Consider the following 27,417-nt stretch of genomic DNA (forward strand, 5'->3'; position numbering starts at 1 on the left):
GTTGTGATGTTGCGTTGACGTTTCGTATTGTTTATTCGAGGGTATATTATACGTCAGTGTTCTACATAGTACACATCTATATTATCGTATTGCATGAGGGTTGTATTTGTAATTAGGATTTAACTGTCGAGATATAGCAGTATGTATGACAATGAAATAAGCGAAAACAAACGTGATAAAAACACTCACAGTGAATGTAGTCAATGGGGCTTATTTTTCAAGAAGTCATTAATATTTGAACTCTTCGACCAAAGCTCATTTTCATTTTCTTGGGTACGTAAAGGCAGTTATATCAAAGATATGACGAAAATGATAACTAATTTTTAAAACAAAATCGTTAAGATTCAAAATTGATATGTTTCTTGTACATTCACTTCATCATGGTATATGCAAGTGATGGACAGAAGAACAATGGCATAGTCGAGTGCCCAACGGATTCTTATCATGAGACGTCCTTTCAAAAACACTAACTCAAAATCCTGTTATTTGCTTGTATGTGAAATAAGGCATGCATCTAATATATATAACGTTAATGCCAGAAAATAACCAGCCTCGGCTATCCGCCCAAAACAGATTTCGTTGGGAGTTAACGGCAAAATAGTGGTGACAATAATGTATGAATGAATGAATGAACGTCAGTGATGACACCAGGTGTTCAGGGACATGCAAGCACACAAGATTCATCCAAGCATGATTGTTGGTATGTCAAAAACATATGCCCGGTTGTGAGTGTGCCGACGCGGTATATGTAAGGGACATGCACTTCATTTAACGTTATTTCCACATCAAACCCGTGTAATACTGTTTGAAAAGCGCCACACATATATAAATCGTTCACTCTAACCGCCGCCGAGAAATACTCTTCTAATATGATCAGTATGATATTCTCACGCGAAGGTTATTCGTCTTTCTGTCCCATCAGGTAATACTGCCCAGTAGCAGGTGTTGTTAAGCTGTTGAAATGTACGTGCAGATCTGTCTGACGATACTATAACTCATCCATTATTCTCATGTGCATAAAACAAGTATTTATTTGTATAACCAGCATATATGTATTTCTTGTTCTGCGATTTTCACGATTTTTCATATTCGCTTTCAGTCCGTCCGGAATGAAAGAGGATATCATGGCGCTCAACGTCACAGACAACGTCGACTTCTACAGGGGCCCGCTCAGCCAACGTGCCTACTTCGTCATGGGCATCTACATGACCATTTTAGGTAACGACATTTTATCACACCACTACCTCAGAAGAGAGAGAGAGAGAGAGAGAGAGAGAGAGAGAGAGAGAGAGAGAGAGAGAGAGAGAGAGAGAGAGAGAGAGAGAGAGAGAGAGAGAGAGAGAGAGAGAGAGAGAGAGAGAGAGAGAGAGAGAGAGAGAGTGGGGAGGGGGTGGAGGGTCTGTCATTGTTTTCGTCATAAATAATAGAAAGTCTGTTTACTTTGTTTAAGGGTTACAGATTTCATGCTGACTGACGAAGTACCTGTGATTCACAATAAGAGTACTTGAATTATGTGCGAGAAAAGAGTACTACAATATTAAAATATACATTGCCATGCACTGTTTAATACCAGCGTTGGTGTTTCCTCAGATCGAGAACAGAACCCAAAACAATGGAACCATGCCATTTCATATAATATCTGAACACTAACGAGTTCACTCACCCGTGGTCCCTGAATAAACCTTAGAACAGACCATTCTCTTTTGCTTTCGTTTCGAACAATTTTGCAAAGTTTGGCAAGCGCAAACACATCTGCCCATTTTGATTAACTTTGTTCAAAAGTCAATTTTCCTCATTTGTCGAGCGTTCTTGGATCAGCAGATCTCGGGCAGCACTAGCACAGATAGGCATATAAACATATAATATTAAAGATATAATATTAGGCATATAAATTCAAAATTAGTCTCTGTTTAAACCAACACGTTGTAATGAGTCTCCGGCAGTAATTATTAGCTACATTTCAGGCAGCGAAGTAATCACAGAACACATATGCCATGTCTTCTATACATATTGAGATGTGTTCCCCTGTCCACATGGCTCAAGAATTACCTTGTTATAATCCAGTTTGTCTGTGAAAGATAGGAGTTGCCTGATCACAAAGAAAGTTAATTTGTCAGCTGAGTCGGTGTTAGTGTTGGGAATTGGTTAAAACCTCATAATTGATAATTGCTTCATTACAACCGATCAATCATCGAAAATAATTGGTTAGCGTCATTTATGATATTTTCCTGGTTATTTTTGTTAATGCACAAAAACATAAAGAAAAAAACATGTAGTTCTATGGGTTTTTTTTGGCAATTTTCACATCTTGAAAGGATGACGAGTACGTTAGGAACATAAATGTCCTGATGTCTTTAAGATAAATTCAATCATGACTTGGAACAAGCATTTAGTGCTTATGAAATGTAACTGACAAAACCAACCTTGTGAAAAATATTGTTAATGCTAAAAGTGTTCCAGAATTGTTTGTGTTCGATTATGAGAAAACATGATCGATTGCTTGGTCGTTTAGTCACTGCGACCAATCTTCGATTATTTCAATTAATCGGACCACGACTAGTCGGTGTATTGCAACCGAATAGTCATCTTCGAATATTTACTATGCTATCGCGCCATGTTTTTATGGCCTTCGAAAATAAAGACATCAGTAGGGGAGACCGGGGTTAATTGTAACACTTTTTACTTAACTTCTTGTAGTTCGATCCCAGACGACCGCTCACAAAGTTAATCGGTACTAACTAGTACATTGGCTTCTTGGCTTTAAACCTCAGTGTCGTTTCAAGTTCACTATCATGTCTTTACAAAGTTATCACGTATCAAATGCAATGACTACAAGTGTTCCAATTGACCCCTAGCACGGGGCAATTGTAACAGGTGGATGGGGCAATTGTAACACAGAAGGTTCAAATGTAACAATTTGTTTATTTTCCAAATAAAATCAAAATAAAATGGGGAAAGATGTCATCTTGATCAGTTGAGGTGGAAATGGATTAACAATAAACCTTTATCACCATCGACATTTAAAATGTTTTTGGTTTAAAATTCTTGTATTGGTATGCCCACAACATAATACACAGACTAACACCAAAATATGTCACCCGATGGCTGATACTATCAACATAACACTGAACATGTTCTACTATGATAAAACTAGTAAAGAACTAACATAAAACCTTCGTCATAATTTGCTTCATTATCATAACAAGGAAAAATTACATGGGGCAATTGTAATACAGTGTTACAATTGCCCCTAATGGCAGTAGCTATATTTCCTGCCACGTCACACGTTAACAACCTTGGGTTTCTCAAATATTTCTACTTCCAAATATGTCGTAATATCTAAATTTTACACTTGAAAAGTTAATTTCATACCAAACACCATTTACTGAATTAAGAACGCTTTAAAACGTTTTGTGAAAAATTTACTTACCTATGTGAAAACGATTTTTCGTCAACTGTATCTCGCCATAAGCGAGCAGATGAAAAACGCCTGGATGAGTACCGCAGAAAAGTAAAGGGAAATAACTCTACTCACCTACACTATGCTTGAGCGAAAACTTTTAGAGTAATCGTTCTTGTTACAATTGACCCCGGTCTCCCCTATAGTTAGCGTAAGGTATGAGCGGGAACCTCGAGCTCATTTCTGTATACACTGTGGTATCGTAATATATAAATGTATGGCTATTATCGAAATATAGTTCAGATTGGTTTAAATAACAAGTCTCCGACCCGAGGTAGAATTTGTGACGGCATCTCATTGCTGATCTTTAAGATGCTAGTAAATGCTCTGCCCGTTAAGATTCAGGTTAGAACTGATCTTCAGTAACTCATGATTATCGTAAAAGGCGACTAACGGGATCGGGTGTTCAGACTCGCTGACAGTTGATGCATGTCTTCGCGCCACATTTGTACTCATGGTGTGAAATACTACCTGATCCAGACTCGATTATTTGCAGACCGCCGCCATATAGCTAGTTTATTGACGAGTGTCTCGGTAAACAAACAAATAAACAATCAAATAAACAAACAAACCCAAAATGTTTTTTCATCTTCCTGCTATTGCCTTAAAAGAGCTATCATACGTTTCTCAAAGGTTTTAATCGATATATTATGTTTTCCAAGACAAATGTTTTCCAAAGTCATTATAAGAAGATACGCGTTTCAAATGTTTCATGTCTGTCAAAATGATATTACACTCATCTTCGCCCGTTGTATACGTGTGTGACACAACATACGTGGACACTGTCACAGAAAACAGGTGCTTCCTGTTCTAGCCACACTGCTCATAACCATACCAAACGCTAACATTCAAGTTCGACTGTCTTTTAGAAGGTTATCAACAAGGAAGAAAAGCAAACTTTGATATGACAGAGCATTGTGTCAAAATCTCACTTATTTTCTACTCAAGATTTTTTTTTTTCTTGTGGGAAATTCATTTTATATATTTCATAAACTTAACCATAACGTTGCGCTAAAGAGATCAATTGTGAAAACTAGCGATTTCAGGGGCGGAACCAGGATTTTGGATAAGGGGGTTGGGGTGGTGCACTTATAAACCGACAGTGACGTCACTCTATTGTTCTTAGGGGACACTTTTTCTCGTTACACCACGTGGGCGCCGAATGGACTCGTACATTGCTTGTTGCACGTGCGTTTCCTGCACCGCCCAGGTCGTTATCCACATATCAACCTCTGCACGTGCAGACAGAAGGTTGATACGCAGAAAATCAACCTGCCGGAACAATGGACATAACACACCCTAGTGGTATAATGAAAAGTAAGCCCTCTTCCCTTGGGAAATAACTCCGGCCCGCGGGCATTTCCCAAGGGAAGAGGGCTTACTTTTCAATAGGCCTATAGTTTGGCATGAAATGCATGTGGACCCGTTTTTTTTTGTAAATATCTCTTCATCCAATGATCCAATCGATCTCAAACTGTGCAAGTGGATGTTTTGTCAGACAACCTAATCACATTGTAAATCACCGATTTTATGCATTTGTATTAAAGAATCTGTCTATGTAACTGTCAACAAAATAAACAGCAGAACGCAGACTGCTTGCAGAGGGAGGGAGCCAATGACCTGTAACAGCGGCAGTGTTGGGTCATAAAGGTAAATGCACGTGCAAGTTCATGATAGTTACCTGTGCACTGCACAGTGATAGACCGTTTGGATCATTCACATTGACTACTTCTAGCTGTCATCATGAAAGCTTATTCAGATGATGCTAAACGTTTAATTAGAAATGTGTTTAATTTTTTTTTAAAAGAGAGAAAACGTAGCAAACCTATTTATAAGGTGTCGGATTACATGAAAAGTACAACTTTTCGGTAGCGACGTCTACGGACGGGATCTCTCTGCTGTCCTTGGATCTGCTGAATTTTTACTTCAGTAGATAACTGTTCTTTTTGTAGCATTCGCACAACCTCAAATACATTCGGATGTGTCTTCATGGCATACTTGTTGATTTTGTTGTGCCAACCTTCCAAATTATTGTTAGTTCTGTGTCCATCATTTTCAAAATGATATCAAGTTGGTAATGGTAATCCTTCCACTCGCATAACGTAAAATAATAGTCTGTTTTTGCAACCTTAATTCTCTTGCAAATTGTTAAAAAGACATTCTCTTTAATCAACTTAATTCATTTACTCATGATACGAGCATAGCTGTAGCCACCATAGCCACTTGCAAACCACTAAGCAAATAGACTATAGTATGGTGGCTGATTAGGGCCATCGCTTCCTCGCCTTAAAATTCGGAGGCGAGAAAGCGAGAAAGCGATATCACGAGAGAAAGCGATGGCCCTAATCAGCCACCATACTATAGCCTTGAACAAAAGCTCACGCTTCAGTGGCTAATGCTAATTACCTTGTTCGCATCTCTGACCTATCCATAGTGCAATGTTGTCTTACAAGACCTTTTTAGGAAGACTCTGGCTAAGTGCTAGTGAACCCACATGGCCAAACGTACAGGCGCTTAACACGTCTCCCTTTCATATTTCTCACGTTTTCAATTTTTCTTTTCTGATGGAAAATCAAGGTAATAAAAGAAACACGATCTCGTTAGGGCCACTGTTATGGCGTTGTAAATCAGTCATCCTAATGTCTCTTTTCTGAAGCTTGATGAAGACTGAAGAGAATTGTGAAAACGAGTGAAGTAGTATGATTATTATTATTTGATGGATCACGATTTCTGTTAGAGTTTCTGTTTTGGTTTTCTAGCATATATCTGTAATGTTTGCTAAGTCTTTTAACAAAAAGGATAGAAACTATCCCTCCAAGTGGTTTTTTTTTTATTTAGCTTTATTTTATCTTAAAGATTGAATAATTGTCTATACGTCATCGATCAAAGATTACTTCTACATTTTTTCTTCAGAAAATACAATATTAAACAATTTAAAAGTTATTTTTAAAACATATTTTCGTACAATGCACAAATGCAGATGGGTATCGTAGACATTTTAACTTTACAAACATGGTAGGAGTGACACAATTTGATATTCATTTCTTACCCCAGTGTTCATTTCGTCAATTTATGATTTTTACACAAAATTACCATGTCACATATTACCGTGTACAAACTGATGCAGGGATGACTCATGGTTGTTAGTACGGTTCAATTACTTAGACAAACTAACGACACCGTTTTCACAATCACAATCTTTACAGGTTTACAATCATTCTTTACAAGCAAGATTCGCGATTTCCTTGGCTAGATACATTTCCTGATGAACATCTTGCGGCAATATTTATTGATGGATCTATTTATTGGACGCAATGATCCGTTGTGCCTCTCGTTGACTCACTGTACTCTAATGATGCCATGAAGACTCAAACAATGAACAGTAGAGTATCAAAGCGGCATGCTGTGATTCCAAATCAGAACAATGTATTATAATTACATTTCTTTCCACATTCCTTTCAAATGTTTGATACCTGGATCTGCACTCAATGTTTCCGATGATTAACGGCGGTCTGTATCTTGTAGTGAGTGAGTTTAGTTTTACGCCGCACTCAGCAGTATTCTAGCTATATGGCGGCGGTCTGTAACTAATCGTGTCTTGACAAGACAATCCAGTGATCAACATCATGAGCATCGATCTACGCTATTGGGAACCGATGACATGTGTCAACCCAGTCAGCGAGCCTGACCACCCGATCCCGTTAGTCGCCTCTTACGACAAGCATGAGTTACTGAAGATCAATTTGAACCCGGATCTTCACGGGTCTGTAACTTGTAGAATACAGAAAAAAAAACAATCCAGTGATTGAGAACATCGCTGTATGACATGAACCGTTAAGCACGGGTTACTGAAGACCGAATATAACCCTTTTTGGAATATTTAATAATTTAATATTTTTACATCAATTGTAGAAAAACGTTTAAGAATCTGGTTAGATATTAATGAACTAATTGCTGAATCTCAAGCTGTGTTTCGCCCAGGGTATTCCACTGTAGACCAAGTATTTACTTTACAGGCCTTATGTACGAAATATCTGAGTAAGCACAAAGGTAGATTTTACTGTGCATTTATAAATTTTAAAAAGGCCTTTGACCTCGTTGACAGAAGAACATTGTTATATCTCCTTGTAAAAAATGGATGTCATGGTAAAATCTATAATGTCTTAAAAAACATGTATTCCTCCGTAAAAGCAACTTGTTAAAGTGTGTAATCATAAGACAACTTCTTTCAGTACACCAGCTGGAGTTAAACAAGGGTGAATTTTTAGCCCTGTACTATTTATATTCTTTATCAATGAACTTGTACAGGAAATTGATAAAGCCTGCAATTACGGTATATTTTTTAACCAGAGTATTGACGACTTAATGTTGTTGTTATTTGCAGATGATGTTGTTTTATATTCGTTTTCCACCATTGGCCTACAAAGGCATTTTGTGTGTAAAACATAGACAAATAAAAAATCATTGTTTTCAGAAATGGAGGTATACTTTCCAAGCATGAAAAATGGACTTATAATAACATAAATCTTAACATGTAACTTATTACAAGTACTTGGGTATTGTGCTTTCCTCAAGATTGATATGGACAAAGGCCTGTGAAACTTTGGCTATACAAGCACGTAAAGCAATGGAACCAGTGTTGATTTTGTTGAACAAACTGCCTGTAAAATATATGATTCCAAAATATGTTCTATTCTCACATATGGGTCAGAAATCTGGGGGTAAAATACCACGAAGTTATAGAAAAAGTACAAACAAGCTTCCTCAAAAGATTTCTGGGGGTGGGTAAATATGCCGCGAACAAAGCTATTCTTGGAGAAACCGGACGATACTGTTTATTCATAAAAACACAGATGAAAGTTATAAAATATTGGATTAAGTTACAAAGAATGAATGTTTCACGTCATCCTTTACATTGTTATGAATTGCTTAAATTACATGACGAACATGGTAAAATTAACTGGGTTTCTCACGTTCGTGAGATGTTATTTACAAGCGGTTTTAGCTATGCATGGATTATGCATGATGTCGGTGATGCCACTATTTTCATATCTACATTAAGAAGACGTTTGATTGATATGTACATTCAATCCTGGCAGCAAAGTATTGAATCATCATCATATTTGTCACACTATTCTAGTATAAAGAACTTATTCCAATACGAAACATATATCCATAAACTTGAAAATAGAAACTTAGTTAGATCGATGTGTAAATTTCGTATATCTCTCCATGATTTCAGGGTTAATCAAAAAAGAAACTCAATGATAATTCTGATATAGAATCTATTTGTTTGGACTGTGATATGAATGTTGTAGAAAATTAATACCATGTTTTCGTTATCTGTAATAGATATTTTCTGACTGTAATGAATACCTTTTGTCCATCAAAAAATATTGTAAAACTAGATTAACATTGCAACAAATATTGAACACATCTGATGTAAATATATTACATTTAACATCTATATATTTGCTAAAAATATTTAGCTTAAGATCTTCTCAATGTCATTTTGGTCATGTGACAACGACTGTATACCTTACAATACAATTGTACTATGGGCCATGTGTCCTAAAATACGGAATAAAATTTGATTGTTGATTATAACCTGGATTTTCCCTGGTGTAAATGTCTAGTACAAAGCAATGTGCGCATATTATTTGCTCATGAATATCGGTGTATGATAAAGATCGTCTGTCTGGAGGATTGAAGGACATGTACTGAGACGTAGTGTCAATGTTAATACGCCGAATGTTTTAACGAATATCTATACCCGTGTTATATGCTCCAGACTAGTACATTCATATGTTTACTGATAGCATCTCTAATGATATGTACCCAAGTAAGTCACAAACTTTTTATATGTAAACAATTATATTTATGATTTAATCAACCATATCTCATTAATTTTCTTATTTATTTCATGAAATTGTGATGTGCAGAAAAAACCTGTAAACTTCTAATTACATTTATACCCGGAAGTGAAGTTCCGTGTTTATACTTTAAACCGGCTTATTTTTTTCAAACTTATGAAATAATATGTGCATGCGAAACTGATTATTACATGACAAAATACTGGAAGATTTAAACTAGCGCTGGGTCTCTGAAAATAGCTATGCGTAATTTAATACACATGAAGTGAGGATATACGAGTACGTTAATTAGGATCTCCTTAATTAACCGTTGTGGCCACACCTGTTGATGATGAAGGTGGGGTTTAGAATAATGTTTCTCAAAGATGATTATGAAGATGGGGTTTAGAATAATGTTTCTCAAAGATGATGATGAAGGTGGGGTTTAGAATAATGTTTCTCAAAGATGATGATGAAGATGGGGTTTAGAATAATGTTTCTCAAAGATGATGATGAAGGTGGGGTTTAGAATAATGTTTCTCAAAGATGATGATGAAGGTGGGCTTAGAATAATGTTTCTCAAAGATGATGATGAAGATGGGGTTTAGAATAATGTTTCTCAAAGATGATGATAAAGATTGGGGTTTAGAATAATGTTTCTCAAAGATGATGATAATGATATGATATACATATTTCAGGTTTTGCAGCCTACATAGGCAATGGGCTGATTCTTTTCCTGTTCGTAAAAAACAAGCTTTTCCGTCAAGCTCACATCAACCTTTTCATCGTCAATATCGTCGTTTGCAACATCGGGGAGTCTCTGTTGGGTTTCCCGTTCGGCGTCGCTTCACATTTCTCAAAAAGGTAGGTGTAACATGTATACTGCTTCACATTTCTTATATAGGTAGGTCTAACTAGAGCATGTACGACACTTCACATTTCTCATATAGGTAGGTGTGAGATGTATACTGCTTCACATCTCTCATATAGGTAGGTGTGACATGTATACTGCTTCACATCTCTCATATAGGTAGGTCTAACTAGAGCATGTCCATTGCTTCACATCTCTCATATAGGTAGGTGTGACATGTATACTGCTTCACATCTCTCATATAGGTAGGTGTGAGATGTATACTGCTTCACATCTCTCATATAGGTAGGTGTGACATGTATACTGCTTCACATCTCTCATATAGGTAGGTGTAACATGTATACTGCTTCACATCTCTCATATAGGTAGGTGTGACATGTATACTGCTTCACATCTCTCATATAGGTAGGTGTGACATGTATACTGCTTCACATCTCTCATATAGGTAGGTCTAACTAGAGCATGTACATTGCTTCACATCTCTCATATAGGTAGGTGTGACATGTATACTGCTTCACATCTCTCATATAGGTAGGTGTGACATGTATACTGCTTCACATCTCTCATATAGGTAGGTGTAACATGTATACTGCTTCACATCTCTCATATAGGTAGGTGTGACATGTATACTGCTTCACATCTCTCATATAGGTAGGTGTGACATGTACACTGCTTCACATCTCTCATATAGGTAGGTCTAACTAGAGCATGTACATTGCTTCACATCTCTCATATAGGTAGGTGTGACATGTATACTGCTTCACATTTCTCATATAGGTAGGTGTGACATGTACACTGCTTCACATCTCTCATATAGGTAGGTGTAACTAGAGCATGACATGACACTGCTTCACATTTCTCATATAGGTAGGTGTGAGATGTATACTGCTTCACATCTCTCATATAGGTAGGTCTAACTAGAGCATGTACATTGCTTCACATCTCTCATATAGGTAGGTGTGACATGTATACTGCTTCACATCTCTCATATAGGTAGGTGTGACATGTACTCTGCTTCCCAATTCCTCAAATAGGTAGGTGTGACATGTATACTGCTTCACATCTCTCATATAGGTAGGTGTAACATGTATACTGCTTCACATCTCTCATATAGGTAGGTCTAACTAGAGCATGTACGACACTTCACATTTCTCATATAGGTAGGTGTGACATGTATACTGCTTCACATCTCTCATATAGGTAGGTGTGACATGTATACTGCTTCACATCTCTCATATAGGTAGGTCTAACTAGAGCATGTACATTGCTTCACATCTCTCATATAGGTAGGTGTGACATGTATACTGCTTCACATCTCTCAAATAGGTAGGTGTGACATGTATACTGCTTCACATCTCTCATATAGGTAGGTGTAACATGTATACTGCTTCACATCTCTCATATAGGTAGGTCTAACTAGAGCATGTACGACACTTCACATTTCTCATATAGGTAGGTGTAACATGTATACTGCTTCACATCTCTCATATAGGTAGGTCTAACTAGAGCATGTACGACACTTCACATTTCTCATATAGGTAGGTGTAACATGTATACTGCTTCACATCTCTCATATAGGTAGGTGTGACATGTATACTGCTTCACATCTCTCATATAGGTAGGTCTAACTAGAGCATGTACGACACTTCACATTTCTCATATAGGTAGGTGTAACTCTCATATAGGTAGGTGTGACATGTATACTGCTTCACATCTCTCATATAGGTAGGTCTAACTAGAGCATGTACGACACTTCACATCTCTCTCATATAGGTAGGGGTGACATGTATACTGCTTCACATCTCTCATATAGGTAGGTGTGACATGTATACTGCTTCACATCTCTCATATAGGTAGGTGTAACATGTATACTGCTTCACATCTCTCATATAGGTAGGTCTAACTAAGAGCATGTACGACACTTCACATTTCTCATATAGGTAGGTGTAACATGTATACTGCTTCACATCTCCCATATAGGTAGGTCTAACTAGAGCATGTATGACACTTCACATTTCTCAAATAGGTAGGTGTGACATGTATACTGCTTCACATCTCCCATATAGGAAGGTGTGACATGTATACTGCTTCACATCTCTCATATAGGTAGGTGTGACATGTATACTGCTTCACATCTCTCATATAGGTAGGTGTGACATGTATACTGCTTCACATCTCTCATATAGGTAGGTGTGACATGTATACTGCTTCACATCTCTCATATAGGTAGGTCTAACTAGAGCATGTACGACACTTCACATTTCTCATATAGGTAGGTGTGACATGTATCCTGCTTCACATTTCTCAAATAGGTAGGTGTGAGATGTATACTGCTTCACATCTCTCATATAGGTAGGTGTGACATGTATACTGCTTCACATTTCTCATATAGGTAGGTCTAACTAGAGCATGTACGACACTTCACATCTTCTCATATAGGTAGGTGTAACATGTATACTGCTTCACATCTCTCATATAGGTAGGTGTGACATGTATACTGCTTCACATCTCTCATATAGGTAGGTGTGACATGTATACTGCTTCACATCTCTCATATAGGTAGGTGTGACATGTATACTGCTTCACATCTCTCATATAGGTAGGTGTAACATGTATACTGCTTCACATCTCTCATATAGGTAGGTGTGACATGTATACTGCTTCACATCTCTCATATAGGTAGGTGTGACATGTATACTGCTTCACATCTCTCATATAGGTAGGTGTAACATGTATACTGCTTCACATCTCTCATATAGGTAGGTGTGACATGTATACTGCTTCACATTTCTCATATAGGTAGGTCTAACTAGAGCATGTACGACACTTCACATCTCTCATATAGGTAGGTGTGACATGTATACTGCTTCACATCTCTCATATAGGTAGGTGTGAGATGTATACTGCTTCACATCTCTCATATAGGTAGGTGTGACATGTATACTGCTTCACATCTCTCATATAGGTAGGTGTGACATGTATACTGCTTCACATCTCTCATATAGGTAGGTGTGAGATGTATACTGCTTCACATCTCTCATATAGGTAGGTCTAACTAGAGCATGTACATTGCTCACATCTCCCATAGGTAGGTGTGACATGTATACTGCTTCACACTCATATAGGTAGGTGTGAGATGTATACTGCTTCTCATCTCCTATAGGTAGGTGTGACATGTATACTGCTTCACATCTCTCCCATATATCTCATATAGGTAGGTGTGACATGTATACTGCTTCACATCTCTCATATAGGTAGGTGTAACATGTATACTGCTTCACATTTCTCATATAGGTAGGTGTAACATGTATACTGCTTCACATCTCTCATATAGGTAGGTGTGACATGTATACTGCTTCACATCTCTCATATAGGTAGGTGTGACATGTATACTGCTTCACATCTCCCATATAGGTAGGTCTAACTAGAGCATGTACATTGCTTCACATCTCTCATATAGGTAGGTGTAACATGTAAACTGCTTCACATTTCTCAATAAGACACAGTGTTTGCAATTGATAATTTGCACTAAACACAAGAGCAGTTCCAACAGATAGGCATGTATCATACCGTGCTTAGTATGGCATTGATCATGTAATTGGATACATCTTACTAGTAATTTACATACGCTGGTAGTCGTTCATAACGCGATATTTACAGGTGGCACTTAGATACACTGGAAGCGGTTGATAAGTTATTTACAGATAATATTTAGACACAGTACTGGTAGTATATTACGATACGGATATGTGATACTTTAGTTGTAGTTCACAATACTAATGACCGGTGATAACTTAGGCCTTTGTTAATTACGTTACATTCAGAATTAAGAAACATTATCATTTTATACATAAGTGCATTTAGAGACGTCGTTCTCTTGTGATAGTCAGTATTAGATATGCCTAATAATTCGACACATTCGCAGGTGGATATTTGGCGACATTGGCTGCAGGTTCTACGGCTTCATCTGCTTCGCCTGCTGTCTGTCCAGCATGTGCACCTACGTCGCCATCAGCGTCTACCGCTACATCGCAATCTGCCAACCAGCCGTTCGTAAGTACAGCTGTACTTGGATACCGAAACCAAGTGTTGTATCAAAGGGAGACAAATGTTGAGAAGGCTGTTCCATAGACAAAATATACAGAATTTTTCGATCACGCGGTTTAAAAAACGAGACCATTTTTTTTTTAAACTTAGAAGCAAAAAATGGAACTAATCCGACTACATCATAAGCATGTGTTTCAGAATCACTATGAAAAGGTGAAAATTATGTGCGCATTCTTCACAAAACCCACAGGAAACGTATTTACAGTAAACCACGTCTTTATCACAAACACGCATATAACAAAATAACGGTCGCGTACCGATCCGTCGAATTACTGATTTCAGAGTAGTAAAATACATTCGACGGATGAGCACTGCGATCTTAGCTATTAATTAGGTATCAAAACATTGGATCATACCAAGAAAAGACGCAAGGGATGTTGGGTGGTTTGGCTCTCTTTATTGTTGTACTTTTGTTCTTATCTTTGCCTACTCATATGATGTCATGAGAAACTGATGCATTAAATACATGAGTTTTTTCTCTTTATTTTGTACTTTTGTACAAAATTGAAATTGATGCATTAAATAAAATGCCTCCATAAGGAGAAGTATATACAAGGATATTATATCTATATCTGCATTCTACAAAATGAAACATTATTTCATCGACACACTTTCAGTTTGTAGGAATGTTACACACGATCACCATACTCCGAGTAAGTGTCCAACACAATCAATGATATTGTCTGTTTTCGATTGCTATGTTGGAAGTGTGTTGTGCTATACGTCTAAAGTATGGGGGCTCTCATAACACTGAAAACATTGACAGATTACATTTGGATTATTGTAAGCGGTTATTGGGTGTCAAAAAATCAACTTGTAATTGTATGGTTTATGACGAACTTGGTCGTTACCCTTTGCGCTACAAACGGATGTTCAATATTGTCAAGTACTGGCGCAAGCTGTTAGGAACTGATAACTATATTCTACGTGGGGTTTATGTATATCTAGATGATGAAGTGGAAACAAATAATGTTCAGAACTGGGCCTTTCAAGAATCTGGGCCTTTCAGGTTAAGAATATAGACAACTCTTGGTTTTGGTTATATATGGTATAAATGTTATAAAAATCAATTCCTGCAATTTATACAAAACATTGGTCTCAATTTCGACTATATTTTCAAGTTCACAACGGATTACCTGTACAGCTAAAGGTAAATAAAGAATTGAATTGAATTGAGTTAAAACTATTTAAGAAAACATGTAAAACGAAACATCCAATGCAAGCCGATCCCTTAATTAATGAACTTAGACTTTCCCAGTGTGTTAAAACGGTCTGAAATTCGACCGATTAGCGCAGAACCACTCAAGCATGATTCGACGGATCGGCACTGCTGACTGTTCAAAATTCGACGAATTAGGCCGTAATCGAAATAACGGATATAACAAATTACCAGTATATATTAATAGGATATAACAAATTACCAGTATATATTAATAGGAGATAACAAATTACCACTATATATTAATAGGAGATAACAAATTACCACTATATATTAATAGGAGATAACAAATTACCACTATATATTAATAGGAGATAACAAATTACCAATATATATTAATAGGAGATAACAAATTACCACTATATATTAATAGGATATAACAAATTACCACTATATAATAAGAGATAAATAAATTACCACTATATATTAATAGGAGATAACAAATTACCAGTATATATTAATAGGAGATAACAAATTACCACTATATATTAATAGGATATAACAAGTTGCCTTTATATATTAATATGAGATAACAAATTACCACTATATTTTAATAGGATATAACAAATTGCCACTATATATTAATAGGATATAACAAATTGCCACTATATATTAATAGGATATAACAAGTTGCCTTTATATATTAATAGGAGATAACAAATTACCACTATATTTTAATAGGATATAAACAAATTACCACTATATATTAATAAGATATAACAAGTTACCACTATATATTAATAGGAGATAACAAATTACCACTATATTTTAATAGGATATAACAAATTACCACTGTATATTAAAAGGATATAACAAGTTGCCATTATATATTAATAGGAGATAACAAATTGCCACTATGTATTAATAGGATATAACAAGTTGCCATTATATATTAATAGGAGATAACAAATTACCACTACGTATTAATCGAAGTGCGTATAACGAAGCTCGGAACCACGGATATAACGAACTGGAATTAGTGGTGCCACTGGGTTCCTCTATAAGCATAGTCTACTGTATAGGAATTGCAGAGTATATCATTCTGATATTTGATGCGTCAGATTTGCAAATATGTTTCCCATCAACTTCTCTGAAAGCATTACTAAGGTCTGTTGTAATAATAATCAAACAACATTGGAGTGTGACGTCAGAAATCATCGCCATCTCAGGCTCATTTCTCTGTGCAGAGTTGCGTCCCTTTACAACGCAAGAAGCCTTTGTCCTTCACTCTACTTAGTCTGTTTGCAGTGAAAACATACCGATGAATTTCACTTTAAACAAAAAGTAAATCAAATAATGTGAAATTAAGATTGCGAATCCTCATAACTTTACCTTGCCAATTGAACATTAAAATCTCAGAATTTTATTCAACTTAGGATAAAAGTTGTTTAACCAACGATCATAGTTTCAAATTGCTATTATTGGTGCGTATTACAAGGGGTATGCACATTAAATGAAACCCCCGAGAACATGAAGGGTTGGTTTCTACGGTAGTCTAAAGTTAACACTCATCACGGACCGCACGTGCATTTGTTTCACTATTCCAACTACTGCGCGTACCCCCTTGTAATACAAAACCAATAATAGCGATTTGAAACTATGATCGTTTGCTCAACAACTTTTATCTTAAGTTGAATAAAATTCTGAGATTGAAAAGTTAAATTGGCAAGGTAAAATCATGAGGATTCGCAATCTTAATTTATGTGATTTACTGTTTTGTTTAAAGTGAAATTCATCGGTACGTTTTCACTGCAAACAGACTATAGATTACCCTTTACGCCTGACAATCATATGGTATGGATTACCACTACTTTTGGTAGTGAGGAGACGTGCACGAAAACCAAATAATGACTATATTATGGCCTTATGTGCAACCAGAGGTTTTCTGCCATGGTGTAGTCAATACATAGTTTGTATGAAATGTTATGTAGGCATTGCGGTGTTGATGGATCACTAAGTATGGATTACAACTTCTATAATGTTTCGGGGCGGTGGGGTAGCCAAGTGGTTAAAGCTTTCGCTCGTTACACAGAAGACCTGGGTTCGATTCCCCGTATGTGTGATGCCCGTTTCTGATGTCACCCGCCTTGATATTGCTAAAAGCGACGTAAAACTAAACTCACTCAGTCAGTCTATATTGTTTGGCATGAAACACATGTTTGGTAAGACGTGTTCGTTCATTTTGTAAACAGCATGATCAAATGATGATATTTCATAGCACCAAGACTCAAGTAATACTGTATAACTGTTTCAGTCGGCAGACTTCTGAAAGGCAACAGGATTCCATTTGTGTTGGTTATGATCTGGGCATATTCGCTGTTCTGGGCAATCAGTCCTTTTTTCGGGTGGGGAAAATACGCACCAGAACCTTTCAAGACCACTTGCAGTCTTGCCTGGACCGACCGGAGCCTTTCTTCAGTCACCTTCATTATCAGCGCCCTAATTCTCATCCTCGCCATCCCAGTGACGATCATGGTGGCTGCCTACATCAAGATACTGATCGTAACCCGCTCACAGGTGTCGGGTCATCCTCTGCCTCAGGAAATGGTACAACTGCCCACTGGGCATGCCAACCATGGCGTACACTGCATCCGGGACATTGAGTCACGGACCACTGTGGTAAGACTACTAACACAACTGCTCTTCAGATTCTTTCAAACGGCCTTCTTTTCTTGTCAAGCGGACATTGTCAGATATGATTAAATACAGTTCAAAGTGGTGTTATTCAATGTAGCATAGTTCTTTAACTATAACGAAATAAGCATTGATCAGCTTCCGTCCTTTTGTTTCCAACAGACCTCCCTTGACTGCCTTTGACAATTTATATATTAGAAAACAAAATTAAACTTCATACCACCCTCTTCTTTAACTGATGGCTCAGGGCTAGCTATACCCTGTAAACAGCTGTTTGCTTGAACTTGCAGTTGTAAAGTGTTTTCTGTTTAGCAATGTCTCTCAGCTTGCATTTCAATGCACGTGCTATTTAAGATGTTCAGGTGACTCGCTGCACGCTTTTTTCACGCTTTGTAACCAAATTGTTTACAGCTGTCCATTCGTAACTACTCGCCTCTTTCCGTGACCTACAAGAAGACTCGTACCCCTATCGTACGCCATTATTGCCAAGAATCGTGGCAAACCAATCAAATCGCGCGTAGTAAAACGAAGCATGAAAATGGCGGCACCGTTGAAGTTTGAAAAGCACAATTTCAACATAAACTTTGAGCTAAAAGATCAGAAACTTTAAACACTGAAACATATTTACAAATGGGATGACTGTATTGCTGTTTTGCCCACGGGATATAGGATATTCTTGGAGCCATGTTTGGAAATTCAGAGTTATCTTTCCTTGGCAATAGCACTAGACTATTTTCATCTCCATGCCCGTTTGCGCTTAGACATGGCCCAGTCGTTAACATGGCCACGAGAGGGGTACGAGACCACAGGGGCGTGTCATTTTATAGTACTAGGGTAGGGTCTATGTACCTATATGTCTTTCTAACGCTGTTTCTAAGCGTGACACGCCCCTGTGTACGAGACGCCATACGGCTTGCCGGAATGACACGAGTAGTTACGAATGACAGCAGTCGGCAAGGCAATATGCAGACTACATGTCACCGTCGTGCGTGCGGTACAAGAAGCTGAACAGAATTACACATCCATCTCTCCTATCCTCTCATAATTGGTAAAACTGTGGATGTCGAGTTTCTAATTTTGTTAGCGTGCATTACCTGTTGTCCCTGTCCATCAGACCGATCACAGACATTCGGACGTAATATATTAACACGAACATACCTGTAAAATCTACAATATGAGTAAGTACCGAGACATGAGACTACTATTTTCGAAAACAAAATTAAAGTATCACATTATGTATTAACAAGGCTCACTAAAATACAATGTTTATTTATAAAATATGATATTTATGACACACTCTATACTTAGTTCGGGGCGGTTGGGTAGCCTAGTGGTTAAAGCGTTCGCTCGTCATGCCGAAGACCCGGGTTCGAATCCCCACATGGGTACAATGTGTGAAGTCCATTTCTGGTGTTCCCCGCCGTGATATAGCTGGAATATTGCTCAAAGCGGCGTAAAACTAAACTCACTCACTCACTACATGGGTACAATGTGTGAAGCCTATTTCTGGTGCCCCCCGCCGTGGTATGGCTGGAATATTGCTAAAATCGGCGTAAAACCAAACTCACTCACGATACGTTCAGTTCATTTACGTAAAGGATAACGGATTTCAGTGGCTTGTGTCCTTTGTATATAAATGTGGTATATAGTGGTAGATGTTACAGAGAAAGGGAAAGCTACACCGCGTTTCTTCTTCACCCGCGAAATCATACCGCCTTAATTAATCTAGCAGTGTTGCATGCCTATTTTTCAGCTAATGGAAATGGACATCAGATGTTATCGACGTCCAATTATCCCTGAGATCGCATGAACCCTGTGTGAACCCTATCATTGTTGACCTTGAGGCAACGCACAGAGCAGAGAGCCACAACCCAATATATGGCGCAAATTTCTTATACTTCTTCAAGTGCGTTGTCATACGAGGCAATATTTAAATAGATTGGAAAAAACCCACACAGAGCCAATTTCACTCCTACATGTTTGATTAAATTCTTCAGGGAGTAAATGGCAGATGTCATTCATTAAATTCTTCAGGGAGTAAATGGCAGTTGTCATTCATTAAATTCTTCAGGAGTAAATGGCAGTTGTCATTCATTAAATTCTTCAGGGAGTAAATGGCAGTTGTCATTCATTAAATTCTTCAGGGAGTAAATGACAGTTGTCATTCATTAAATTCTTCAGGGAGTAAATGGCAGTTGTCATTCATTAAATTCTTTAGGGAGTAAATGGCAGTTGTCATTCATTAAATTCTTCAGGGAGTAAATGGCAGTTGTCATTCATTAAATTCTTCAGGGAGTAAATGTGTTGTCATTCATTAAAGTTGTCATTCATTAAATTCTTCAGGGAGTAAATGGCAGTTGTCATTCATTAAATTCTTCAGGGAGTAAATGGCAGTTGTCATTCATTAAATTCTTCAGGGAGTAAATGGCAGTTGTCATTCATTAAATTCTTCAGGGAGTAAATGGCAGTTGTCATTCATTAAATTCTTCAGGGAGTAAATGGCAGTTGTCATTCATTAAATTCTTCAGGGAGTAAATGGCAGTTGTCATTCATTAAACTCTTCAGGGAGTAAATGGCAGTTGTCATTCATTAAATTCTTCAGGGAGTAAATGGCAGTTGTCATTCATTAAATTCTTCAGGGAGTAAATGGCAGTTGTCATTCATTAAATTCTTCAGGGAGTAAATGGCAGTTGTCATTCATTAAATTCTAGGAGCAAATGGCAGGTTATCATTCATTAAAGTTTCAGTTGTGGAGTAAAGAGTAAATAAACAGCAGTTGTCATTCATTAAATTCTTCAGGGAGTAAATGGCAGTTGTCATTCATTAAATTCTTCAGGGAGTAAATGGCAGTTGTCATTCATTAAATTCTTCAGGAGTAAATGGCAGTTGTCATTCATTAAATTCAGTTTCATTCATTAAAGGGAGTAAATGGCAGTTGTCATTCATTAAATTCTTCAGGGAGTAAATGGCAGTTGTCATTCATTAAAGTTGTCAGTCATTAAATTCTTCAGGGAGTAAATGGCAGTTGTCATTCATTAAATTCTTCAGGGAGTAAATGGCAGTTGTCATTCATTAAATTCTTCAGGGAGTAAATGGCAGTTGTCATTCATTAAATTCTTTAGGGAGTAAATGGCAGTTGTCATTCATTAAATTCATTTTCAGGGAGTAAATGGCAGTTGTCATTTGTCATAAATTAAATTCTTCAGGGAGTAAATGGCAGTTGTCATTCATTAAATTCTTCAGGGAGTAAATGACAGTTGTCATTCCTTAAATTCTTCAGGGAGTATGGCAGTTGTCATTCATTTTTTCAGGGTAAAATTGGCATGGTTGTCATTCATTAAATTCTTCAGGGAGTAAATGGCAGTTGTCATTCATTAAATTCTTCAGGGAGTAAATGGCAGTTGTCATTCATTAAATTCTTCAGGGAGTAAATGGCAGTTGTCATTCATTAAATTCTTCAGGGAGTAAATGGCAGTTGTCATTCATTAAATTCTTTAGGGAGTAAATGGCAGTTGTCATTCATTAAATTCTTCAGGAGTAAATGGCAGTTGTCATTCATTAAATTCTTCAGGGAGTAAATGGCTTCAGGGAGTAAAATGGCAGTTGTCATTCATTAAACTCTTTAGGGAGTAAATGGCAGTTGTCATTCATTAAATTCTTTAGGGAGTATGGCAGTAAAGGGAGTATGGCAGTTTCATTTTCTCCCTGAAGAAATTAATGAAACATGTAGGTGTGGAATTGGCTCTGTGGTTTTTTTTTCAATCTATGATATGAGTTGTTGTGATATGATTGTCCAAAGTGTGGCTGGAAGCTGGTATCATGGGACCAAACACAATGGATGCAGCTCTTGCTGGGAAGAAATACAAGGCAACGAGAACGCTTACGGTCCAGGGATATTATTCTCGAAACGATCCAAGCGCTAGGATGTCCTAACTTCTGCCCTAACTAGTTAGGATCTGTCTCAGCTGGGATGCTTTCGAGAATAGGCACCCAGGCCTTGTGGAAGATCTTAGGACCACATCTCTCTGCATTTCTAAAGGATACTGACAGGAAACTGTTTGATAGTATATCTAGAAGCTGCCTCCAGTCCCCCTGGTCTTACTGCATGGACCGCTTTGTTGTCGGACTCCAGGCTGCTGGAAACATTCAAAGCAAAGAAGAGAGAAGAGAATATAAAATTCTCTTTTCGGCTGGGTTACATGGAGATGGTATCTGTACTGCTCAAATTCACACGAGCACAAAGAGATGGAATATGGGATCTGCACCTTCAGTCCTTTACATGTATTTTACCATACCACCTTCGATACGGTCACTACAACTATGGGTGATGGGGTCCCGTGTATGTGGCAAACATGAAAACCTTACCAGATGTTATCCGAGATGAGTTTCAGAAGGGAAACTTTGTAGTCAAACGTTCTGAGCGAAAATTCAATCAAGTTGATCCAGATCAGAGTGGCTGAACGGCACTGGAAGAAGAGGTGATGGATTTGTCGGCATTACAAACTCAAGATCAGCATTGAATAGACGTATATAGGCATTATCATACAATGTCAGATCTCACATTGCAACAGACACCCATGATATGTTTCAAATTCACCCCAAGGATATTCTCACCCACAATGAAGCAAAGCCAAACACGGCAACATCGAGACAATGCAGATGAGAACACTCTTGTAAACATATTACAGTGTTTCCAAGCATTCGCGCCTAATGTCCAACCAAACGTCTTGCAAAACATTGCCGCGAAAGACCTTGCAACTGAAAAATACAAGAATCCTTACTTGATCAAGAGTTCAGCAACAGCTAGATGACTTTGTAAGCTGTGGACTACTCAGTAGCACAGAATCACCTGGAAGACAAACCATATACAACCCACTGACAAGGAACACTTGTTCAACATTTGGGAACCTATATGATGCTGATCAGAAGCATACAACCAGGAATAACGGAACTGTGATGAAGGCAGCCAGAAATATTCTTCAGCGGCCGTCATCTCATATGCAGCTGGACGTGTTGTTGATCTTGACAACATCTTAAAGCATGAACTTATGTCAGTGCCAGTAGCTCTTGCTGAAACCAACGGTTCTCTGAGGACGGGAAATAAATCACTGTTGGCAGATGTGGATTGTCCTGCAAGGATTGACATTAGTGGAAGTTTCTCATCACTAATTAGATGGACAGGCGCGGGATCTCTCTATTAGGTAGCCAGAAAATGCAACATCATTTGGCGATCTCGCAGATGCGTTCACCAGCTCCATCTTTCGATCAGGTGCAGCATATGATCGCATTGATGTTGTGTTTGACAGATATCAAATCTCAAACCAGACAGCGAAGCTCCCAAACAACACGGCCAATACGACGTATCGAGGAAGGCAGAGATGTGCCACTTCCCCACTCCTGGACCAAATTCATAGCACTTCCTGACAACAAAGCTGACCTTGCTTGCTCCTTGTCTGAAGAGTTACTGGCAATACTCCACATGATACCCGGAGAGTGGAAGGTCGCAGGTTCGATCCCCGACCGCGTCATACCAAAAGACGTTAAAATATGGTACTTGTTTGTCCCTGCCTGGCGCTCGGCATTAATCGGTACAACAAGGACTGGTGGGCTCGGAGTCAGTATTATGTGTCTGGGTATTCATGCTTCACTGCGGCATGGTATCTCAGTGGGCTAGCACTATAAAACCAGCTTCAGTCTGGGCTAGTACAAGCAGCCGCACATACACACGCATGCACGTCGTCATATGAGCGAAATATTCTCAAGCACGACGATAAACCCAATTTCACCTCACCTCACCTCCACATGATAAAGAGATAGATGTAGCTGGCGGATTTGCCAACGAGAAAGCAGTCAAGTCCTCTAAGTCTCCTATAAACCTGGATCATCTTAGGTCCACTAGAGGAGCTCAATACACGGCTCATCCTTCATGCCATCAACATTACTTCAAGCACGGTCATAGTGACCGCCAGAGATACAGATGTCTTTCTGCTTCTCCTGGCACGCTTTTCATCATTCAAAGCCGACACTATCTGGCTGTTGAGAGGAACTGCTCAGAAAAGAAAGTATATTCCAGTTGGTAAAGTTGACGAGAAACTGCCAGCACATTCTGTTGCATCGCTGTTGCCATTTTATGCACTAACGGGCTGTGATTCCACATCCTACTTCTGTGGTCATACCAAGAGGTCAGCCTGGAAGGTCTTTCTTAACCATCATCATCTCCTAAAGGATCTGGGCTCTGAAAACCTGAACCAAGACAAATGAAGAATTTGTGTGCAAGATATACGTCGTTCATAATGTTAAAAAATGTGTGAAGCCCATTTCCGGCGTCCCCCGCCGTGATATTGCTGGAATATTGCTGAAAGCGGCGTAAAACCAAACTCACTCACTCACACTCACTTATAATGTTCAAAGTGTGAACACAGTGCGTTGCATTTTGTTTGAGAAATCATGCAAACCTGAGTTGATGCCACGACAAGTGATGCCCTATACCACCAGACCCAGCGTGTCCATTACCAAACCATGATCTGGAGGAAAGCCTGTGAAGCTATTCCATCACTTCCCGAATTGACAGGAAAAGGTCTACAACCTCTATTGATGTCTTTGGATCCCATTTCTGAAGCCTGTCTTGCACTTATTACATGCAAACATCATGCCAAACAACATGTCAAATTTTCATTGATACCCGTGAAGATCTGTATAAAATTGATCTTCAGCAACCCATGCTTGTCGTAAGAGGCGGCTAACGGGATCGGGTGGTCAGGCTCGCTGACTTGGTTGACACATGTCATCGATTCCCAATTGCGCAGATCGATGCTCATGTTGTTGGTGACTGGATTGTCTGGTCCAGACTTGATTATTTACAGACCGCCGCCATATAGCTGGAATATTGCTGAGTGCGGCGTAAAACTCACTTACTCACTCACTCAAATCTTCATTGCACTGCTGCGCGTGACTGCAGGAGGCCTGGTGATGAGGAAATTGGTTTCAATGATAATTCGAATGTGTTGTAAAGTTTATTGATGGATCTTTGAATACTATGAAATGTTGAATTCAAACCTGGTTATGGTTGCGTTGACCAAATTATTAAGCATAATTTGGTCGGATTTCATTGATTATCCGTATTGTTTTCATCCGAAATGATTAAATATGTTCATGAAAAATATATAGTTGTGTAATGGTACAACTTTCAATACTACTTTTCCCCCATAGTCTCAATACCGTCAAGGTAACAATGACGTAATCAGCACAAAATCAGCTATTTTTGCGGCCATTTTGTTTACAGTTTTTCAGGTTCATACCCATTTTTTTCAGTTGGTATCAATATATTTTCGTGATCAGCACCCTTACATGTCTGAAACAGTCAGGTTTCAAAAATTTAGAAAATAGACATATAGTCACATGTGACGACATAGGCTACCGTGCACACTAACAAATACTTGAGGCGACTATGGCGGCCATTTTATTTTTCAATTTTGAGGGTAAAAAAAAACCCAACATTTTCAGCTTGGAATCTTATTTATTCATGATCAGCACTCTTTAAATGTCTTAAAAAGTGAAGTTTCCAAAATAAAAAAATAGACATACAGTCATAGACGAAAATACCATGCGCACCTAGCACTATTTAGGTGATTTTGGCGGTATTGTGTGGAATGAGCAGCGAGATTGTTATTGAGTAAATATAAGCAGTTTGTTTTGTTGATTTTTTTATTTTATGGCTGAACCAGGTCGTGTATTATACCATGAAATAACAATCACATGTACGTATGTTGTTTCAGATTGTGTTCCTTACCGTCGCCTTGTATGTGGTTGCCTGGGCTCCATATGCTATCCTGTCCTTCTTGTCTGTGTGCGGGGTTCGAATCCCGGTCGAGGCGACCCCCATCCCCACCATGTTTGCCAAGTCCAACTGTGCATACAACCCTATCATCTATTTCGTGTCTCATCGTCGATTCCGTACATCGTTGATGGAGCTGTTCGGAATGTCACCCTCCTTTGATGCACCTGTAGCCAAGGAGACCAACTCAGTCCGACGTACGTAGGCGTCATTCGGAGCCATAGGGAAGTGGGGGTTCCCCTCAAAAGAGTCGACTGTGCTCCAAGCCCTCTTTTAGCGTGGAACAGGTTACCAATGTGTCGGCATTCCTCAACCTGTTTTCAGATTCGACCAGATGGTTAGCACTTTCATGGCATCGTCATACCGTCAGATTTACACCTGTGTTAGTTTGGGCGTTCCAACCACATAATGAGTTAGTGAGTATGGTAGGATTAACGTAACTTTGAACAGTATTCCAGTATTGAGGGAAAGCACGCAGTCATCCAGATCTCAGGTGATTAGCACTTTGGTGAAACCCACGACCACGGGAAAAACAATCGCTGCGAATTGGGATTCGAACTCACGACCGTGGGTTTCTAGAGTACCCAAGGGATGCAACTCGGCACACATTGTTGGCCTTACTTTGAGGATCCGTGCCGCCTTTATCATATAGATGTAATTACAGGTTTGAATGTTTTTAGTATATATCTTTCAAACAGTTGTGATAAGATCATTACTTGGGTTGCAATTGTATGGAAGTAGCTGTGATTGTCAATAGTTCACAGGAATGTGCAAGGAGAAGGTGAGACGCTGTGAGTGTAACTTTGATGGACAGTGTTCATAAAAATATTATTTTTCAACGAAATCCCCTCTCCGTGCTTGGATCACGAGTTGGAAGGCCTCCTCCAGGTGATGTAAAATGTCCTACACAACAGAAATGACGTCATCATAATTTGCATAATGCTTACCAGATAGTTCTCGGAACAGGTGGAAATCTGACGGTGTCACATCTGGTGCATACGGACGATGTTCAATGAGTTCAAAGCAAGTCGTGCATTGGAGCCACGGTGACAACAACGTACTCTTAATAAGTTTCCATAAGTTTTCCAGTTTATAGTATCAGGTGCCTAGAGGATCGTCTTGCCCGACTTTGCTTCCTTCAGAGGAGACGTTGGGTGTGGACATTGCATACTCTGGCTGATAGCGGTCAACCTAACATACATTCTTGACTACAAATCAGATAGATATGTTCAAAACAACGTAAATTCCCACAAGCGTTTCTAATCTATCGTGTTATTGCTGGAATATTGCTAAAAGCGGCGTAAAACTAAACTCAGTCAGTTAGTCTAATCTGGCGTCAGAATCACTGGGACCCTTGTTGTTGAAGCATTTGCCATGCTCAGTTCGCTCCTCAAAATGTTTTCAAATGTCTGCAGTGTCGCCTATATGACATTTGTCGGT

At 38.5% G+C, this 27,417-nt stretch overlaps 1 protein-coding gene across 1 annotated transcript; it reads left to right on the forward strand.

Moving 5' to 3' along the window:
• Positions 1-1,109: 1,109 nt before the first annotated feature.
• On the forward strand, positions 1,110-26,182 carry LOC124285441 (rhodopsin, G0-coupled-like). Its single transcript, XM_046721666.1, has 5 exons — positions 1,110-1,218; positions 10,011-10,176; positions 14,109-14,236; positions 17,764-18,128; positions 25,919-26,182. The coding sequence occupies exons 1-5, from the start codon at positions 1,110-1,112 to the stop codon at positions 26,180-26,182; spliced, it is 1,032 nt and encodes a 343-aa protein (XP_046577622.1).
• Positions 26,183-27,417: the final 1,235 nt, after the last annotated feature.

This window comes from Haliotis rubra, unplaced genomic scaffold, assembly GCF_003918875.1.
Source record: "Haliotis rubra isolate DU_JTF1 unplaced genomic scaffold, ASM391887v1 Scf36, whole genome shotgun sequence".
NCBI classification, from domain to species: Eukaryota; Metazoa; Mollusca; class Gastropoda; order Lepetellida; family Haliotidae; genus Haliotis; species Haliotis rubra.